This window comes from Arvicola amphibius, chromosome 8 (assembly GCF_903992535.2).
Source record: "Arvicola amphibius chromosome 8, mArvAmp1.2, whole genome shotgun sequence".
NCBI classification, from domain to species: Eukaryota; Metazoa; Chordata; class Mammalia; order Rodentia; family Cricetidae; genus Arvicola; species Arvicola amphibius.
Window position 1 is genome coordinate 106,044,472 of NC_052054.1, and position 17,260 is coordinate 106,061,731.

The window sequence follows — 17,260 nt, forward strand, 5'->3', positions numbered from 1 at the left end:
TGAGCAGAGATTTAGTAGATCTAAATGTGCAATAAATTGTGGAAAACATCTACCATTAATGATCTTTAGGGAAAGGCCTCCAAGAAGAGAAGGGGGGAAAAATCAGGCTTTATTTCATATATTTTCTATGCTACTTGAAAATTTTAAGTGGTACAGAGAGATAAAATATACCCAATGTTGTATTTTGAGTAATGAGCCCATACATTATATTAAACTAAATAAAGAATATACATGATTACAAAGAATACACTGTAGGAAAATTATTTTTAAGTGTTATGAGAATCCACTTAGCAGTAAAAAGGAATACAAATCATGTTATCTTATCCTCACAGGATGTGTAGTGACCTGTATAAAGCCCATAGCAACTCAGCCTAACAAAAGAGAGACTATGCTGTACCATGCAGTGGTGCAACGAACGGGTTCGCATGGAGTAAGGTGATCAGAGTAAGTACCTGACAAACATTGATGAAATCGGGCTTTTCCAAGTTCATGTAGATCTTAACCAGGACTCTCAATACTTTATTCCGAAACTGTTTATTCTGCATTAAAGACATGCAGAGCTTGAGGCTGTAAGCTAGCATTCCTGGGACATCATTCTGAAAGATATAATTTAAAGAGATATCATTATCTAGTTACTGAAACATTATGTACATTTAGAGACCACTATTTAATTTATTTGTTTATTTTGTGTTTAGAACAGCCAATGATTTAAGCTAGAAAACTTAAACCAGCTAAGAGGTTTGTTTTTGTGATGAAAGGCATCGAAGCTAAGAAAAGCACTCTGCCACTGAGGTCCCTTCCCAGCCTTTGGCTTTTCCAGAGCACCTCACTGTGTACTCAACCCTCCTGTCTTCACATCCAAGTGCTGGAATTAAAGGCATACACCACATATGTGGCTTGGAGGAATCCTAAGAATAATTACATATTTCTATATCTTTACGGAAAAAAAATGAAATGAAAAACCAGGCACAGTGATATACATCCATGAACCCACACCTTGGGTGATGTAGAAAGAAGGATCAGTAATTCAAATTTGAGGACAAACTGGCTTGCATGTGACCCTGTTTCAGAAAAGCTATAAAACCCAAACAGATATTAAATAAAACAAACACACAAAAAAGGAGTAAAAATAATTCAATACTACTTAATGATCAATCAGGATGTGACTATGTGAGCATAGTATGCTATAACGATCATATACTAAAAATTATAAAAACCTGGCTGTACAATGTTTTGCTTTGTAACTACCTTCTCCTACTTTGCTGCTAAAGCCCCTGTGACTTGCTGCCCACATTCAAAGGTCACAAAGCACAATGTGATAGAACTATCTCCATCTCTGACTGACACAGGCCTTTGTTTGATGCTCTTGTTTTCGTCAATGGATATGTTGTCAGATACCTTCTAAATATTATAGCCACAGGTTAGTGGGGCTGTCAGCTTTGGTCAGAAAGGTTTCTTTCTGCAGTGGGCAGTGATTAACATAGAGACTCAGGGTTAGTCAAAGTGCTGAGAATGAATCACTAGTGTTCAGCTTTAACCATTTCAAGGCTCAGGGAACACTGAAGAACAGAAAACATACAGAATATTAGAGCTGAAGGGTGAGGAGGAACAGGGAGACTGCAAAATGTGTCTTCCAGACATGTGACCTGAGTACATGTGAATTCCATTGAACTCAGGAATTCACTGCAGCCTTGGTCACCTGGACAAGACCTGCATGGGCTCAAGCCAGTCAACATTCCAGTGTGGATGAGAGAGGCTCAAGAGACTCTAGCTCTAGCGGAGTAGCTACTGACAGCGATGGCTACCGGGGAAGGGAAATCATTTTTCTTTGGAGGTGTGGCAAACGGTGGACAGCCATGTCAGTGGGAGGAAGCAATAATGAGACCTCATAAGTTATAAAAGAAAGGACAGGCCAGTTCGGTGACTCAGCAGGTAAAGATGCTTGTTGCCAAGACTGATCTAAGCTCAATACCCAAGGCCCACGTGGAGGAATGAAAAAACCAATTCTCACTGTCTTCTGATTTCTCTGCATGCACTGTGGCACATGTGTGCTCTACCTAGAGAGACAACAAATAAATAAAGTGCATTGGAAAAAAAAAGGAGGTCATGAGGTGGGGACATCTAGGAGTGTGAAGAGGAAGGCTGGAGTGGGTATGACTTAGATACGCTACATACATGCATGAGATTGTCAGAGCATCAATAACAAGTATTCTAAAAAATAAATATGGCTGAGAGGTGGCTGTGCACACCTCTAATTCCAGGACTCAGGAGGAAGAGGCTGGTGGATCTCTGTGAGTTCAAGGCCAGCCTGGACTACAGAGCTGGTTTTAGGACAGTCAGTGCTACATAGAGAAACCCTGTCTTGAAAAACCAAAACAGACAAACAACAACAACAACAACAACAACAACAAAAAAGAGTTTGTGTTTGGACACTTTGTTCTCTTGATTTCCCATCAATCCCAACCTCTAAATGACATTATCTACTTACAGATTCCAGTACAGTCTTCTCAAAGACATCTAGTCTTCTGGTCTCCAAAGCAATGCCAATCGCTTGCTTGTACTTGTGGTCATCAAGACATCGCTGGAACATTTTATTCACAATGCCTTCCAATCTCTGGTCAATTGGCTTTTTTTCTCCTTCAGGCAAATCTGCATTTTCTACACACTGTTTGGTATAATGATCAATGCATTTTGCTATGGAGAAAATAAAATAATTGTTTTGTAAACTGGTTTAAACTACCAGAAAATAAATTTATGATCATGAACACTATAAATAAGTACAAAGTAATAAGTACGATTTAAAACACTAGGACTTTAAATAAGTCATTTTTATGATAGTTACAATAAAGGACCAAACATCAAAACCAACAATGCTGGTATTATCCCAAACATTACTAATTATTTTTATAAAAATCATACGTATCAATTCAATTAATTCAAAAGAGATAGATAGCCGGGCGGTGGTGGCGCACGCCTTTAATCCTAGCACTCGGGAGGCAGAGGCAGGCGGATCTCTGTGAGTTCGAGACCAGCCTGGTCTACAAGAGCTAGTTCCAGGACAGGCTCCAAAGCTACAGAGAAACCCTGTCTCGAAAAAACCAAAAAAAAAAAAAAAAAAAAAAAAAAAAAAAAGAGATAGATAAAATAGTTGCTGCTTCATTTTTTAAAAAAATACTTGTCATTACACAAAATATTTAAAAAGGCCTGTAACATTAATTACCACAATGAATATATTATACTTTACATCTGGAAATAAGAATTTCGAGATTAGGAACTATAAGTAAATTATCTTTGTAGAATAATGGTACCACAGGCTCAAAAAGGAACTCCAAAGAATGTCAAATACTTTTTTTCAAGTAACAACAGCAAGTCAGAAAAAAACAAAACAAAACAAAACAAAACCATCTTAACATGTTATGGAATCTATATCCCCCAGAGTGCCTGAAAATTCATGCAGGAGCATGTACGCCCAATTTGACTTTCACATTTCAGAATGATTAGGGTGAATAGAGAGGAAAGAGACATACTGATGGTATCAGTAACACACCAGATGAGAAACACTACATGAACAAGTTAGTTATATGTATTTGAAATCATGTTTTAAACATTCTAGATTAAAAAACGGGGGGATTTCCCCTCAAGCTGCCTTATAAGCTACCATCTCTTCACTGGTTTAACATGCTCCTACTCAAAGAAAAGTAAACATACTAGTTTCAGACTAATCAGTTCCAAACCTTGGAAAACAGAAATAATCATCACAAAGAACTGTTAGCCCACAAGATGGTCCATGCTAAGTGAGTCTATATGGGGAGAATAGCAATGGACCTTTATAAACTGGGTATACCATATTTAAGGTTTACCTAGGTAGAACCATGAAAGTTCAGGTCAGTTAATAAGAATAAAGTAGCAATCACAAAATAGACATCAAGCAATTCTGGTTGTAGAAAATGTTGATCAGACTAAAAATCTCTGAAGGAAAATACCAAAATTTCTCCGTTTAAAGGTCTAAGCAAATAATGCAACTACCCTCTTAATTAGCAATGCAAATATCTGCACCTACACATTCCTGAGCTCTCTGAAACCGTGATCCTAATTTTGTCAAAAAACTATGTCTGAAGAGCATGCAGTCCCTGTGTTCAACTTCCAGATAAAAATTTTCAATCAAAATTTTTTCAAAATAAGGTCTCTTTGTGTAGCTCTGTTTGTCCTAGAATTCACTATGTAGACCAGGCTGGCCTTGAACTCACAGAGATCTGCCTGCCTCTGCCTCCCAAGTGCTAGGGTTAAGGGTGTTCATCATCACTGCCCAGATAATTTTCAAACAATTTTTAAAGCTATAAAACCTTTAACTGAAAACCATATGCAGTTGTATCAACTTAAGACACGTGAGAATCCAAAGCTTTGCCTGTGAGTTACCCATTATAATATGTCCTTCCAAGGCCCATTGTTAAAAGTTTGGTCCTTAGCTTGGAGCTCTTGTAAAACATAGACATAAAGGCAACAAGGCCCTGGTCTCTTCTTCTTGGCTCTTTCATTTTAGACATGAGATGAACAGTTTTACTTTGTAATGTGCTACCACAATAGTACTGCCTTAATGCAGGTCCAAATAATCAAAAACAGAAACCTTCAAAACCATGAACTAAAACCCCTTTTTCAGTAGAGCTGTGGTGGCGCACGCCTTTAATGGCAGCACTCAGTGGTCAGAGGCAGGTGAGTCTCTGAGTATAAGGCTAGCCTGATCTACAAAGTACAGGACAGCCAGGGTCTTACAAAGAAACCTTGACTTAAAAAAAATCAAAACAACAAACCACTTTCTCTTTAAAAGTGGATAATCTCAAGTCTCTGTTACATTGATTACCACACCAATATTTCTAAAATCAACAAATGCACCAGACGTGGTGGCACATAATACAATCCCAGTACTTGGGAGGTGGAGGAAGGAAGATCAAAAGTTTGAGGATAGCTTGAGCTACAGAGTGAGTTGTAGGCTATATCAGGCTATATACATAGCAAAAGCCATCTCAATAAACCAACAAAAAATAACAATAAGGCTTTTAGAGTGAGTCAATCTAGGTTTTAATTTCTTGCCCTTTTAAATAGCCACGGACCTTTTCATTTTAAACCCTACTCTTCTCATTTGTGCAACAAGGCTAGTTCCTTCTCACAGCTTTGTCAGCTGCGACAAAGCAAGACTATGAAGAATGGCCAGCAGTGTGAAGAGTTACTACAAACACTCCCTGTATGAGCAGCAATTATTAAGACAGCTGTGACAGTTGCCTATAGTAATCTCAGCACCCAGGAGCCACAGGCAGGAGTCCAGGACCAGACTGCTGGATATTGACAACTTGTCTCGAACAAACAAAAACCAGACAATGTAAAAATCAGTACTATTTAACTGGTTACTAATAACAATCTGATATCATCATTTCACCAAACTGCTCACCGGACAGGAGATGACCATCACCGCTGAGGTAAGCTGCACTCAGTCAGAAGCTGATGTCTAATGCTATTAGATGATTATGAACTTCCAATTAAACTAAAATCTAGTAACATCAGACTAAAGTCAATAAAAAGGCTATATCCATTAGAGCAAGAAAGATACTTGCAAGATTAAAGACCTTATCAGATAGAAGATAGTTACCTATAATAGTTTCCACATATTCAGAATTATCATTGACATTGAAGAGGTCACCTGCTCCAAGAGCATAATTCAGAGACTCCTCAAAAGCCCCCAGATGATAAAATACTTTAGATGCCACCAAGGCTGCAAACTGCCGACTCCGGAAACCTTCATCTTCATATAAAACTTCTCTGAAAGAAATAAGGAAAGGTAGGCCTCATTTTAAGCTATGATCTTCCTTAAAAACTCAAAGTTTAAATATTCAAGCAACAAATTAGCATTCGTAAATGAGTTAGTAAGCAATTCTACTTTATACAAACTTATAGAAATAAAGTATTTTCTTACATTTTGTCTACAGACTCAGAAATTTCTGCCCAGAAGTCATTAACGACTGCATTCAATTTGTGTAGTGCAAATTCCTGTAAAATAAAACAAAACTGGATTTTAAAAAGACTTAACATCATGCTTCCCTTTATTATCCACCAGTTGACCGGGTGTGGTGGCACACGCCTTTAACCTCAGCACTCAGGAGGTAAAGGCAGGTAGATTTCCACAAGTTTGAGGCCATCCTGGTCTCATGGAGTTCCAGAATAGCCAAAGCTATGTAGAAAGACTCTGTCTCAAAAAACAAAACAAAACAAAAGTCCACAAATTTATGGCCAAATTCATTTTGTAACATTTATCTAAAAATTTCAGTGTCTGACAAATACATAAATTTAGAAACATACTTGTTCTTAGATTTACTCACTTTTTGGTTGTTTTCAAACAAAATAGCAAACTATGTATGCAATATTACTTCTTATAATGAATGCTTCCTTTTTGGAAATGTAAGACTCCAGCTTGCTAGTTTGTATTACACAGATACAGGTAGGGATGCAGAGCCACTTGCAGAACATTCTAAATTTTTTTAACTTTAAGAACAACGGTTTTATTACATTTATTAGCTCTGTGTGTGCATGTGTGTGTGTGCATGTACCACATGTGCTTGTTGAGGTAAAAGGATAATTTGTGGGGGTCAGTTCTCTTCTACCATATGGGTTCTGGGGCTCAAACTCAGGTTTTTAGGCCAGGCATCAAGTGCCTTTACCTGCTGAGCCATCTTGCCTGCCCAGTATTCCAAAATGCTGTCAAGTGAAAACAGAATGGGACACAGAAGCAGCAAAATTTTGTGCTTACTGTTGATAATAAAACTGGAGGGTTACTCATGTGCCATTTTATGATTTATTACCCTTAAATTAATTCCTAGTATCAAAATACTGTTTTCTTGCCAGGTGGTGGTGGTATACACCTTTAATCCCAGCACTTGGGAGGCAGAGGCAGGCGGATCCCTGTGAGTTTGAGGCCAGCCTGGTCTACAAGATCTACAAGAAGTAGTTCCAGGACAGCTAGTACTGTTACACAGAAAATCCTGTCTCGTAAATCAAAAACAAAACAAAACAAAACAAAATACTGTCTTCTCTAATTAGAATTCAATGATTGGCTATAGGCTATAGGATGATTACTTTACATGACAGGAAATATAAAGATATCACAAAACCAAAGAAGCTTCACAGAATTCACAGTAAGCCAGGTGACTTTCTTCAACTCATACCTTAAGCTGTGGCTCTTCTTCATCCAGAAGAGAAATAATTCCAGCTATAAAAAAAAGACATACCATGATTAAGAAACAGGCACAAGCAGACAGACACTAACACTTGGTCAAAACCTAACAATGGGGCTGGTGAGATGGCTCACTTGGTAAAGTGCTTTCTGCACAAGCATGAGGGCCAGAGGTGGGCCCCGGCACTATCCAAAAAGATGGGCAGGATCCTAGTGATGAGGAGGGAAAGGAAGAAACAAGCAGGTGCCCTGTCTCTAAAAAGATGGACAGTGACAGAAGATGCCTCCTGTCAACCCTGAACTGAGTGCAAGTCCTAGCATCAGCCTAACAGCTAGGTATAATCCCAGCACAGACACACAGGCACACAGACACAGAGCTTGCCGGCCAGAGTCTAGCCCACTGGTGAGCTCTGTGCCCCATGAGACCCCATCTAAAAACCACAGTGTAGAGTGAAAACATCTGACATTAACCTTTGGCCTCTACATTCACTGACACATATGTATGCATGCACACTCAAAACACATCCATACATACACTGCATATATACACAAAAGACAAAGGTACAACTTCGTTAGGGAAACAATTATATTTCTTTAAAACTGTAGAAGTTAATGCGGTTAGAGAGATGGCCAAGCAGGTAAGAGTGCTTGCTTAAGAAGGCCTGAGTTTAAATCTCCACATGGCCACATGTACCAACTATCCTAGCTCTAGTAGAATGGGGCAGAGACAGCAGGATCACTGAGGCTTGCAGCCCTGTAGCCTAGATCCAGGTTCAGTGAGAGACCCTGTCTCAGGGGAACAAGACAGAGAGAGCTGGGGTTGGAGAGGGGGAGACAGAGAAAGCTCGAGCAAGCACGTGAGCAGGAGACCCAACGTACTCCTCTAGCCTGTTTGTGTACAGGAACACACACACACACACACACACACCTGTGTATATACCTTGTACATAATCTAATATTCTCTTTCATACACACACACCAACTTTTTACTCTGTGTGTGTGTGTGTGTGAACATGTATGCACCATGGACACACTGTGTGGAAGTGGGTTTACTCTTTCACCACATGGGCAAGGCTTGGGGCAAGTGCTTTACCCACTGAGCTACTTCAGTGGTTCATGAATAAAAACATTTTCAAAACAACTGTAGAAATTTATATTTTGGAGCTTTTATATCTATCTGTATCAATACATAAAATCTCACCAACCTCCTATATATCATCTTTTGCTTAGCCCAACCGTTTTGAAAGTATGGTTCTTGGTCCAACAGTGTTACTGTTACTTGGAAACTAAACTACAAGTGTAATCTTGGTCTTGTTTCTTGTCTCTGAACTTCTTTATCAGAAAATAAGGGGCTAAGACCCAGGGTTCCTGTGGTTCCTGTGCTCAATACAGCTCGATAAAACTCACTGACATACTGATCAAGCCAGGAAAAATTTCTATACAACTTTAGAATAAAATTTATTCACACAAAATAAACCAACAACTGTTGAGTGTGGTAGTACATGCTGTAATCCTACCATGTGGAGAAGGAGAATCCAGTTTGAGGCTGATTTTGACTCAAAAAATGAAGTAAAATAACTTAGAAAAATGTTTCAATTATTTCAGTGTGACTGTATTAAAGTACCCCCTTCCTTTCACAAATAACAGATTACAAAATTTATGTTTACATTTATCTACTTATTATGTTTGAGCACACATGCCTCACTGCATACAACTTTCCTAATCTCTGTGAGTCAGAGCTCTCTTTCTCCCATTTGGGCTCCAAAAAGTGAATTCAGGCCATTAAGCCTGGAGGCGAGAGCCCTTACCCATGGAGCCATCTTGCTGGCCCATAAATAACAAATTTATTAAATGATAACAGTCTCACCTTAGCTTCAGAGCAACAGCAGTGACCAGAATAAAAGAACGCTGTCTTCTCCCAAGAACACAAGAGATTACTAAGAAAGTGACAGTGGGAAATTCTGTCCTTGTACCATAAATAAAACCAAGTTTTCTTAAGTATGTTTTCCATTGGTTATAAAATCATTCTGGAACACTGAAACTGGCTAATTAAAAAAGTGTTCCTGTCATTTTAGTCCAAGGAGGTAGCTTTTTCCACCTGGAAAACACAGATTTGGCAAACAGCTCCAGCAGATTTGGGGAGCCATGAAGGAAAAGGCACAATGTTTAGCAGCAAAACAAGGGCACCTCATTGCTCTAAAGGCTGAAGCCTTGGTGTGCTGGGTTGGCATGACACACCCAGAACAAAGAGGAGAAAAAATAAACTTAAAATGAAATCAATTTAACTGTTAAATGCCTTGACTATTGAAACACTTTTATTGTTTTTTTTTTTTTTTTTTTTTTTTTTTTTTTTTTTTTTGGTTTTTCGAGACAGGGTTTCTCTGCAGCTTTTTTAGAGCCTGTCCTGGAACTAGCTCTTGTAGACCAGGCTGGCCTCGAACTCACAGAGATCCGCCTGCCTCTGCCTCCCGAGTGCTGGGATTAAAGGCGTACGCCACCACCGCCCGGCTGGAAACACTTTTATTGTTAAAATAAAAAAGTAACTGGTGTGTGTGAGAGTGGGTGTGTATATGTGGAACAGATGGCAGACCAGACGGTTGACATGCAGAATGATTATACAGCATTTAATCCCAAAGACACTATTGCCTACCACATGAATGCTCTATCGGCGTGGCTTTTTTGCCAGAAGAGATGGATCTCTAGACTCTCCCGTGTGGCTTCAGCTGTGACTGATTCCTCACATGGCTGTCCAGCACAGAATGTCAGCCTTCAGTGACAGAGCTCAGCCAAATCAAACGTGCTATAAACTCCCACACTAATATTTCCTACTTAAACACGAAACAGAATCCAACTTTAGATAGGAGAAGACCAAGAATGTGCTTTTTTCACGCAAAGACCTAAGAATGTACTTTTTAAAAACGTGTATGGAGGGGCTGGAGATGGCTCAGAGGTTAAAAGCACTGGCTGCTCTTCCAGAGGTTCTGAGTTTAATTCCCAGCAGCCACATGGTGGCTCACAACTACTCATAATGAGATCTGGCGCCCTCTTCTGTCATGCAGGCAGAACACTTCATACATAATCAATCAATCTTAAAAACAAAATAAAAAAAAAAAATAAAAAAAAAAAACAACTTTGTATGGAGCTAGAGAGATGCCCAGTGGCTAAGAGCACTGGTTGCTGCTGGGTGATGGTGGCGCACGCCTTTAATCCCAGCACTTGGGAGGCAAAGGCAGGAGGATCTCAGAGAGTTGGAGGCCAGCCTGGTCTACACAGCAGTTCCAGGACAGCCAGGACTGTTGCTCTTGCGGAGGACTAAGGTTCAGGTCCAGCACTCACATGACAGCTCACAACCATCTGTAACTCCAGTTCTGGGGGATGTGATGCCTCTTCTGACCTCCATGGGTAGCACGCACACAGGTAGTAGACATACATACACAAAGGTAAAATGCTTACACACATAAAATAAATCTAAATAAAAGTAAAAGCTTATATCATAATTGCCTTAAATTACTGACTCAAGTAATAGCAATATTTTTATATTATTTATCAATAAAGAGATATGTCCTGGAAATATTACTTGAAAATTGGAAAATGGTCGTGGGCGTTGGTGGTGCAGGCCTTTAATCCCAGTACTTGGGAGGCAGAGGTAGGTGGATCTCTGAGTTCACAGCCAGCCTGGTCTATAAAGTGTGTTTCAGGACAGCTAGAACTATTTCAGAGAAACCCTGTCTTGAAAAACAAACAAACAAACAAAAAAACAAACAAAAAAAACAACAACCAACCATCCCCCCCACACACAGAGTCAATTCTGTGTCAGAAGACAGAAGGTAGAAAAGTATTGTTTCAAAGTTTGTCAGCATTACGTCCTCAATTTGTGTTAAATCTAATTTACTCAATTTCATGTTTCCATCGAGTAATTAATAATCTCTGTCCCCCTTCCCTTTCATAGTCAAATAAATCTCTTGAAAACAAAACAGCAAAAAACCAAAATGGCATACATCAGTCTTTTACCCACCACTATTTCCAGAGACTGACACACGCAGAGTGAGTAAATGAGCAAATGAACGGACACACCAGAACCCTGCCTCTGATCTGTGTCCCATCCGGGATAGATCCTAAGCCATGTCTTAAGCAACTTGAGCTGACAGGAAACAAAGTGACAAATTTTGGAGCCAAAGCTGGCAATTCGATAAACTTAAATGATAGCTATAAATGCACACTATGCTATCATCCCAGTACTTCAGGGCAGGACTCAAACCCTTAGTCCTGACACCACAAAGAAGCTAAAATTCCGTATGTTCTCACCAAGTTCCCTTTCAGTCTGTTTTAAAAACTGGGACTGATTTCTTTATTTGAGGCACACTTTTTAACATTAGCCACACACTCCGCAGTGTCCAAAAAATTATGGAAACATTTCCTGCCCAAAATTCTACCATGGAGTTCAGTCTAATAGTATTAAGGCAAATTAACAAGGTCATACAGAATTCTGATGGAGAGGTGTCTCCAAAGGGGAGTCAGAATGTTTTAATAGAGCGATAAGGCTGAGATGAACGTGTAAGACCGAAGATCTAAGATACCTTGTGAGAGAAAGACAGAGCAGGGCAAGATCTGCAAGAACTCTCAACTAGGAGAGAACCTGAACAAAAAGTCTAGTGTGATCATGGTTTAATAAGGATGAGGGTATTAGAAATCTGGATTTTATTCTAACCATCATTGATGATCTTGAGAAGAAATGCTATGCAAGGCGTCCAAAGCAATTCCAGGAACTAGAAGAACGGACTTAGAAAAAGTATTGGTGGAAAAACAAAAGTCTTGAGGCTAGTATAATAATGTAGACAAGAGATGAAGAGATGGAGGTGGCCTGGACCACATTCCAAATGAGATGGCTGTTTCTGGGTCTCCAGAATTGACTCCAACAGCAGTCAGTTAGCACCCGGAGATAATGAAGCCAACATCTACTGACAACCAGGGGGAATGGCTGGACCTAAGCCTATATTTACAAATGGCAAGAAATCTAGAGTTTACCTCCAGAGCTAATTGAAAAAAAAAAAATTGCTCCCTTTGATGGGAACTGAAATTCATCTGTAATCACCTGTATCCTCCAGGACAAAAGTCTAACCACATGTACAGGCAACACTTCTCCACGTGTTTGAAAATAACCATCATAGGGTGTAGTGGTGCACACCTTTAATCCTAGAACTTGGGAGGCAGCGGCAGGGGGATTCTCTTTGACTTTGAGTCCAACCTGGTCTACATAGTGAGTTCCAGGACAGCCAAAGCTACACAGTGAGACCTTGTCTGAAAAACAAAAACAACAAAGGAGGAGGAGAGAACTGTTACGATTCCTAGCATCTCCACCAATTTTCTTACTCAATCCTCAAAAAGATGGTCTCAAGCTCCCCACCAAACAGATCACTGTCTATGGATAGATAACCTGTTTGTTCAAAACCAAATACATGTACAGCAAGTACAGAATAAAAAGGACAACCACGCAAGGGTCCGCAAGCAACCAAGGCTGGGGACAGTTATATGCAAATCAGTCTGCAATGCCTGGGGGCAGAGGGAGCTTGAAAAATCTCCATTTATAAGTTAATCTCTACACTTTCCCATCACAATCGACACTACAAGTACCTACGTGTAAAACCGTACAAGTGGCCGGGGAGTGGTGGCGCTCGCCTTTAATCCCAGCACGCAGATCTCTGTGAGTTCGTGGCCAGCCAGGTCTACAAGAGCTAATTACAGGACAGCTAGGGTTGTTACACAGAGAAACCCTGTCTCGAAAAACCAAAAAGAAAAAAAGAAGAAAGAAAAAGAAAAGAAGAAAGGAGAGAGAAAGAGAAAGAAAACTAGTGTATTGGAATCGCTCAGAGAGAGAGCGAGAACTACAGTGTATTGGAATCGCTCTGCAGTCCCGAGTCCCGAGCATCTAAACACACAGAGTTAAGGTGGCTCTCCATTCAAAATTGTTTTTACCGAATGAGGTTCTTAAGTGAATACGCTGGCCCCCAAACCCAGCCACCTCAATCTAAATTCGGACTTCCAGGAGAAGGTATCTTAGCCCGAGCCAGAAGCACTTAGGGTGCCAGACTAGGAGCTGCTTTACGATGCTTACAACGGCATCGGGGCCCACCCCACTCGAAACACCTGAGGGGAAGGACTGGGGGAGGGGGTCACTTGTCCAAGAAGCGGACAGAGAGAAGAAAGGAAATCTCCCTGAAGTCCAGCGACCGCCTAGGAGCCCGGTCCAGTCCTGGCACGGGGGTGTGGCTGGAGCGGGATGCCCAGGTGGCCACCCGGTCCGATTCCTCCAAACCCAAGGGGCCTGCAGTGGTCTGGCCAGCCTCCAAGCCCCTGTGCCCAGGGTGGGCCTCGGGCAGAGGGGCCGCGCAGGCCGGCGCTCGACCCGGAGGTGCCCAGTCACTCGCCCTGACTCAGCTAAACGCCGGCGCGGTGGCGGCTCCTCCCTGGGGCGCCTGCTCCCGGCCGCACTCACCGGCTGAAGTGATCATGGCTGCGCCCTGCACTCGCCCGTCCTCTAGTCCACAGTCCTGGCCAAGCCCTGGATCTGTCAGCTCAGGGCCCGCTCGCTCCGCCGCGGCTCCAGGTTCCCGGGTGCGCTGCTCAGTCAGTCCCCTCCACAGGCCGCCGGCTCGCTTCTAGTCGAGGACCCCGCCCGCCTTAGGGCTGCCCGCACCTCCGCCTGAGACTTGGCGCAAATTCGCCTCCGCGCCTGTGTCTTTTGGGCAGCTGCCACCACTCGAAACCATGCAACACGGCAAAAACCATGCCGTTGCTTTTTCTATAACTCTCCGCGAGGTCATCAGCGCTCTGACAGGCTGGGAAGGAGCATTGATCAGCACCTGTCATCAGGCTTCAAAATAGACACCCTTACAAAAAAAAGAGGCCCATTCATCACCCGCCATTGCTAGAAGAAAGGGTTTAGGGAAGGTCTAAACAATGTTCACAGCGCCACCTATGGCTCTGGAGGTCTCACTGCGGTAATGCCCGCCCACTCAAGACGTTTGGGAGTGTAGCAAAGTACGTTCTTAGAAAGGTGGCTGAGGCAGAAGGATCTTGAATTCGAGGCCAGGCTGGGCTATATAAAGAGCTGCTATCTAAGCGGGGAAAGGTGGTGGTGGACACTATCGGAGAAACGTGACTATCGGGTGACTTGGTCGGCTCAGTGCCTGCCACGAAAGCGATAACCCTTGAGGTTGAATTTGGATTCCCTGGGGCTGGTGGAGGTGGAGACAGGCACCTCTCTGGGGCCTGCCCAGCGCCTTGTCTAGCCACCTGGTGAGCTCCAGGTTCAGTAAGCGACCCTGTTTCAAGAAATGAAGTGGCTTGGTGTGGTGACTCACACCTTAATCACAACTCTCAGGAGGCAAAGGCAAGTGACTTTCTGTGGGTTCAAGGTCAGTACCGGCTATGTAGAGAGTTCCAGAACAGCCAGAGTTCCGTAGTGAGACCTTGTAGCAAGGCAAACAAGCAAGCAAACAAATAAAAAAGGAGGAAAAGCATTTGAGGAAGACACCCAATGACAACCTCTAGCCTACTTGCACAAAAACACATTTTTTTTGTGTGTTTGGCACAAATATATCTCCACGCCGGTGTCTTTTGTGCAGCTGCCCACCTCCGGAGGTGAACACACATACAAAAATAGAGTTCCCAAGAGTTAAACAAGGCGGTACATGCCTTGGGAAACAATGGCAGACAGGTCTTTGTGAGTTCCAGGCCAGCCCGATCTACATTGTGAATTCCAGTCAAGTAGGGGGTTACATGGAGAGACCCCATCTTAAAAGGGCGGGGCTGGTGATGGTTTGGAGAGATGCCTTTAGTGATTAAGCTTCCAGTGGACCCAAGTGCAGTTCCCAGCACATACATTAAGCAGGTCATAATTGCTTGTAACTCCAGCTCCAGAGGATTTGATGATCTCTTCCGGCCTCCACAAGGACCTGCACACATATACACACAAATAAATAAATCCTTAAAATACATCTTTAAACATTGCCTGCTCTTCTAAAGGTTCTGAGTTCAATTCCCAGCAACCACATGATGGCTCACAACCATCTGTAATGAGGTCTGGTACCCTTGTAAACATAATAAATAAATAAATAAATAATATTTTTAAAAAACAAAAATATATCTTTAAAAAAAGACCTTCTAGTAAAAAAAAGATTTGCCTCCAAAATACAAAATCTCAGGACTTTATTATGATAGTGAATTAATAATTAATCAGTCTATTATAGATAAACAATGAGAATTTAGAGGAATGGTCTTATATAATAGCCTGTCCTCAAACATATTATGTAGCTGAGGATGACCTTGAATTTATGACCCTCCTGCCTCCAGGTGGGGAATGCAGAGATTACACATCTAGTATGTACAGTGCTGGTGCTGGAACCCAGGGCCTCACACATACTACGTAAGAACTTTGCCAGTTGAGCTATGTCTGTAACCCCATGAAGACCTTTAAAACTGCACTTTTGGAAGAGCTAATACTGTCCATTTACTTGTTTCAAAAAGCAGAAGTGTGGCTGGGTGTGATGGCACACACCTTTAATGCCAGCATTCAGAAGGCAGAGGCACGGGGTTCTCTGTAAACTCAAGGCCAACCTGGTCTATAGTGAGTTCCAGGACAGCCAGTGCTACGTCGAAAGACCCTGTTTCAGAATACAAAAGAAAAATCAGAAGTATGTGACATTATATAGGAAAAAGTATGTCAAGAGAAGGAACGATGTCATATATTCGTTCTTCCTACCTAGCTGGTGCTCTCCTCTCCTCCTAGCAACGGGTTCCTCGTGTATCTTCAGAATTGTGAAGTGACAGCTGTGGCTTTCACTTTCTTTTGTTTTGTGTGTGTGTGTGTCCCTGCACCATATGCGTGCCTACTGCTCTCAGAGGCCAAGAGCGAGCAGCAGATTTACTTTGGTAGTCAATGCTGGAGAAATCTTGACAAAAGTTAGTGGTAAACCTAACAGTAGCATGTCTGAAGGGGAGTTGCTGGGGACCAAACTCAGGTATTGTTTTACCTTTTAGTCTTATCCCTGGCAAACAGTACTGTTGAAGCTACTGGCTTTGCACCGCCAATCTTCTCTTTGGATAGCAGTGACTGAAGCCTATTTCTATGGCCTTCTCAAAACAATCTAATATAGTGCGACAAATCAATGTTTTGCAGTTGCCAGCAGATTAAATGATTGGTAACACATTTGAGTGTACGCATGAACTTTCAATAATTTGGTATTCTGAAGCCATGCTTGCCAAGAAACGAACTCCTTTGAAGAGCCAGTGACTCAGATCAAAAGGCACTGACCAAACAGGTGTGCATAAGTGATAAGCAGATTGAACGTTTGGGGTGCAGTTCTACAGAGGTACTCCCACAGAAAGACACTGTGAGTTCCCAAGCCCCTAGAGAAGTCACAGGCAACTGCTAACAGGTAATGCAAAAGAGTGAATTGAAGAACCAGCCTGCCTCCTCCTTGGGCTTGAAAGCCATCTTATAGTAAAGACCAACTAGGTTCATTTCTGTTTATGATTAAATCTGTTTCTCAAGGATTGGGCTATGCCCTACCTGTAACCTTAACTACAAATGGTTCTGTATAGCCTGTTCCAGGAATGACAATTGTGACTTTGTTTCAAAAAGTTATTTATAACCAACCAGCAACCCTACCTTTGTTTCAAAAGATTATATGACCCCCTTGTTATGCCGACCTTGCAATCATGCCTTGGTTTCAGGGGGGATTGAATGCCCCTGTAACTCTATTTTGCCCACTGAATTCTCCATTCGGAAACCCCCTACCCCTGAGCTATAAAAACCTTGTCTTCTTCACATCCAAGGGTATCCTCTTAAACCCTGCCTTAGGGTGAGGAAACCCAAGTACTTGAATTTAAAAACTTGCTTTAATTAATTGCTTACTTTAATTAATTTGCCCATGCTGGTTTGGGTCAGTGATCTTTTCCTTCCATCTTTCAGAAGAACAGAAGTAAGCTCTGCTAAGAAAATACTAGCTCAAGGGCCACTTATACAGTTCAGTGGTTGAG

At 41.7% G+C, this 17,260-nt stretch overlaps 1 protein-coding gene across 1 annotated transcript in view; it reads right to left on the bottom strand.

The window, feature by feature from the left end:
• Psmd1 (proteasome 26S subunit, non-ATPase 1) overlaps window positions 1-13,883 on the bottom strand; it is a 77,843-nt gene extending 63,960 nt beyond the window's left edge. Inside the window, exons 1-6 of the mRNA XM_038338916.1 lie at window positions 13,713-13,883; window positions 7,212-7,255; window positions 5,966-6,039; window positions 5,642-5,811; window positions 2,489-2,694; window positions 453-596 (exon numbers count right to left, since the gene is read on the bottom strand). Of these exons, the coding sequence (XP_038194844.1) occupies window positions 453-596; window positions 2,489-2,694; window positions 5,642-5,811; window positions 5,966-6,039; window positions 7,212-7,255; window positions 13,713-13,728 (654 nt within the window). The 5' untranslated portion in view covers window positions 13,729-13,883. The remainder of the gene's footprint in view (window positions 1-452; window positions 597-2,488; window positions 2,695-5,641; window positions 5,812-5,965; window positions 6,040-7,211; window positions 7,256-13,712) is intronic.
• Window positions 13,884-17,260: the final 3,377 nt, after the last annotated feature.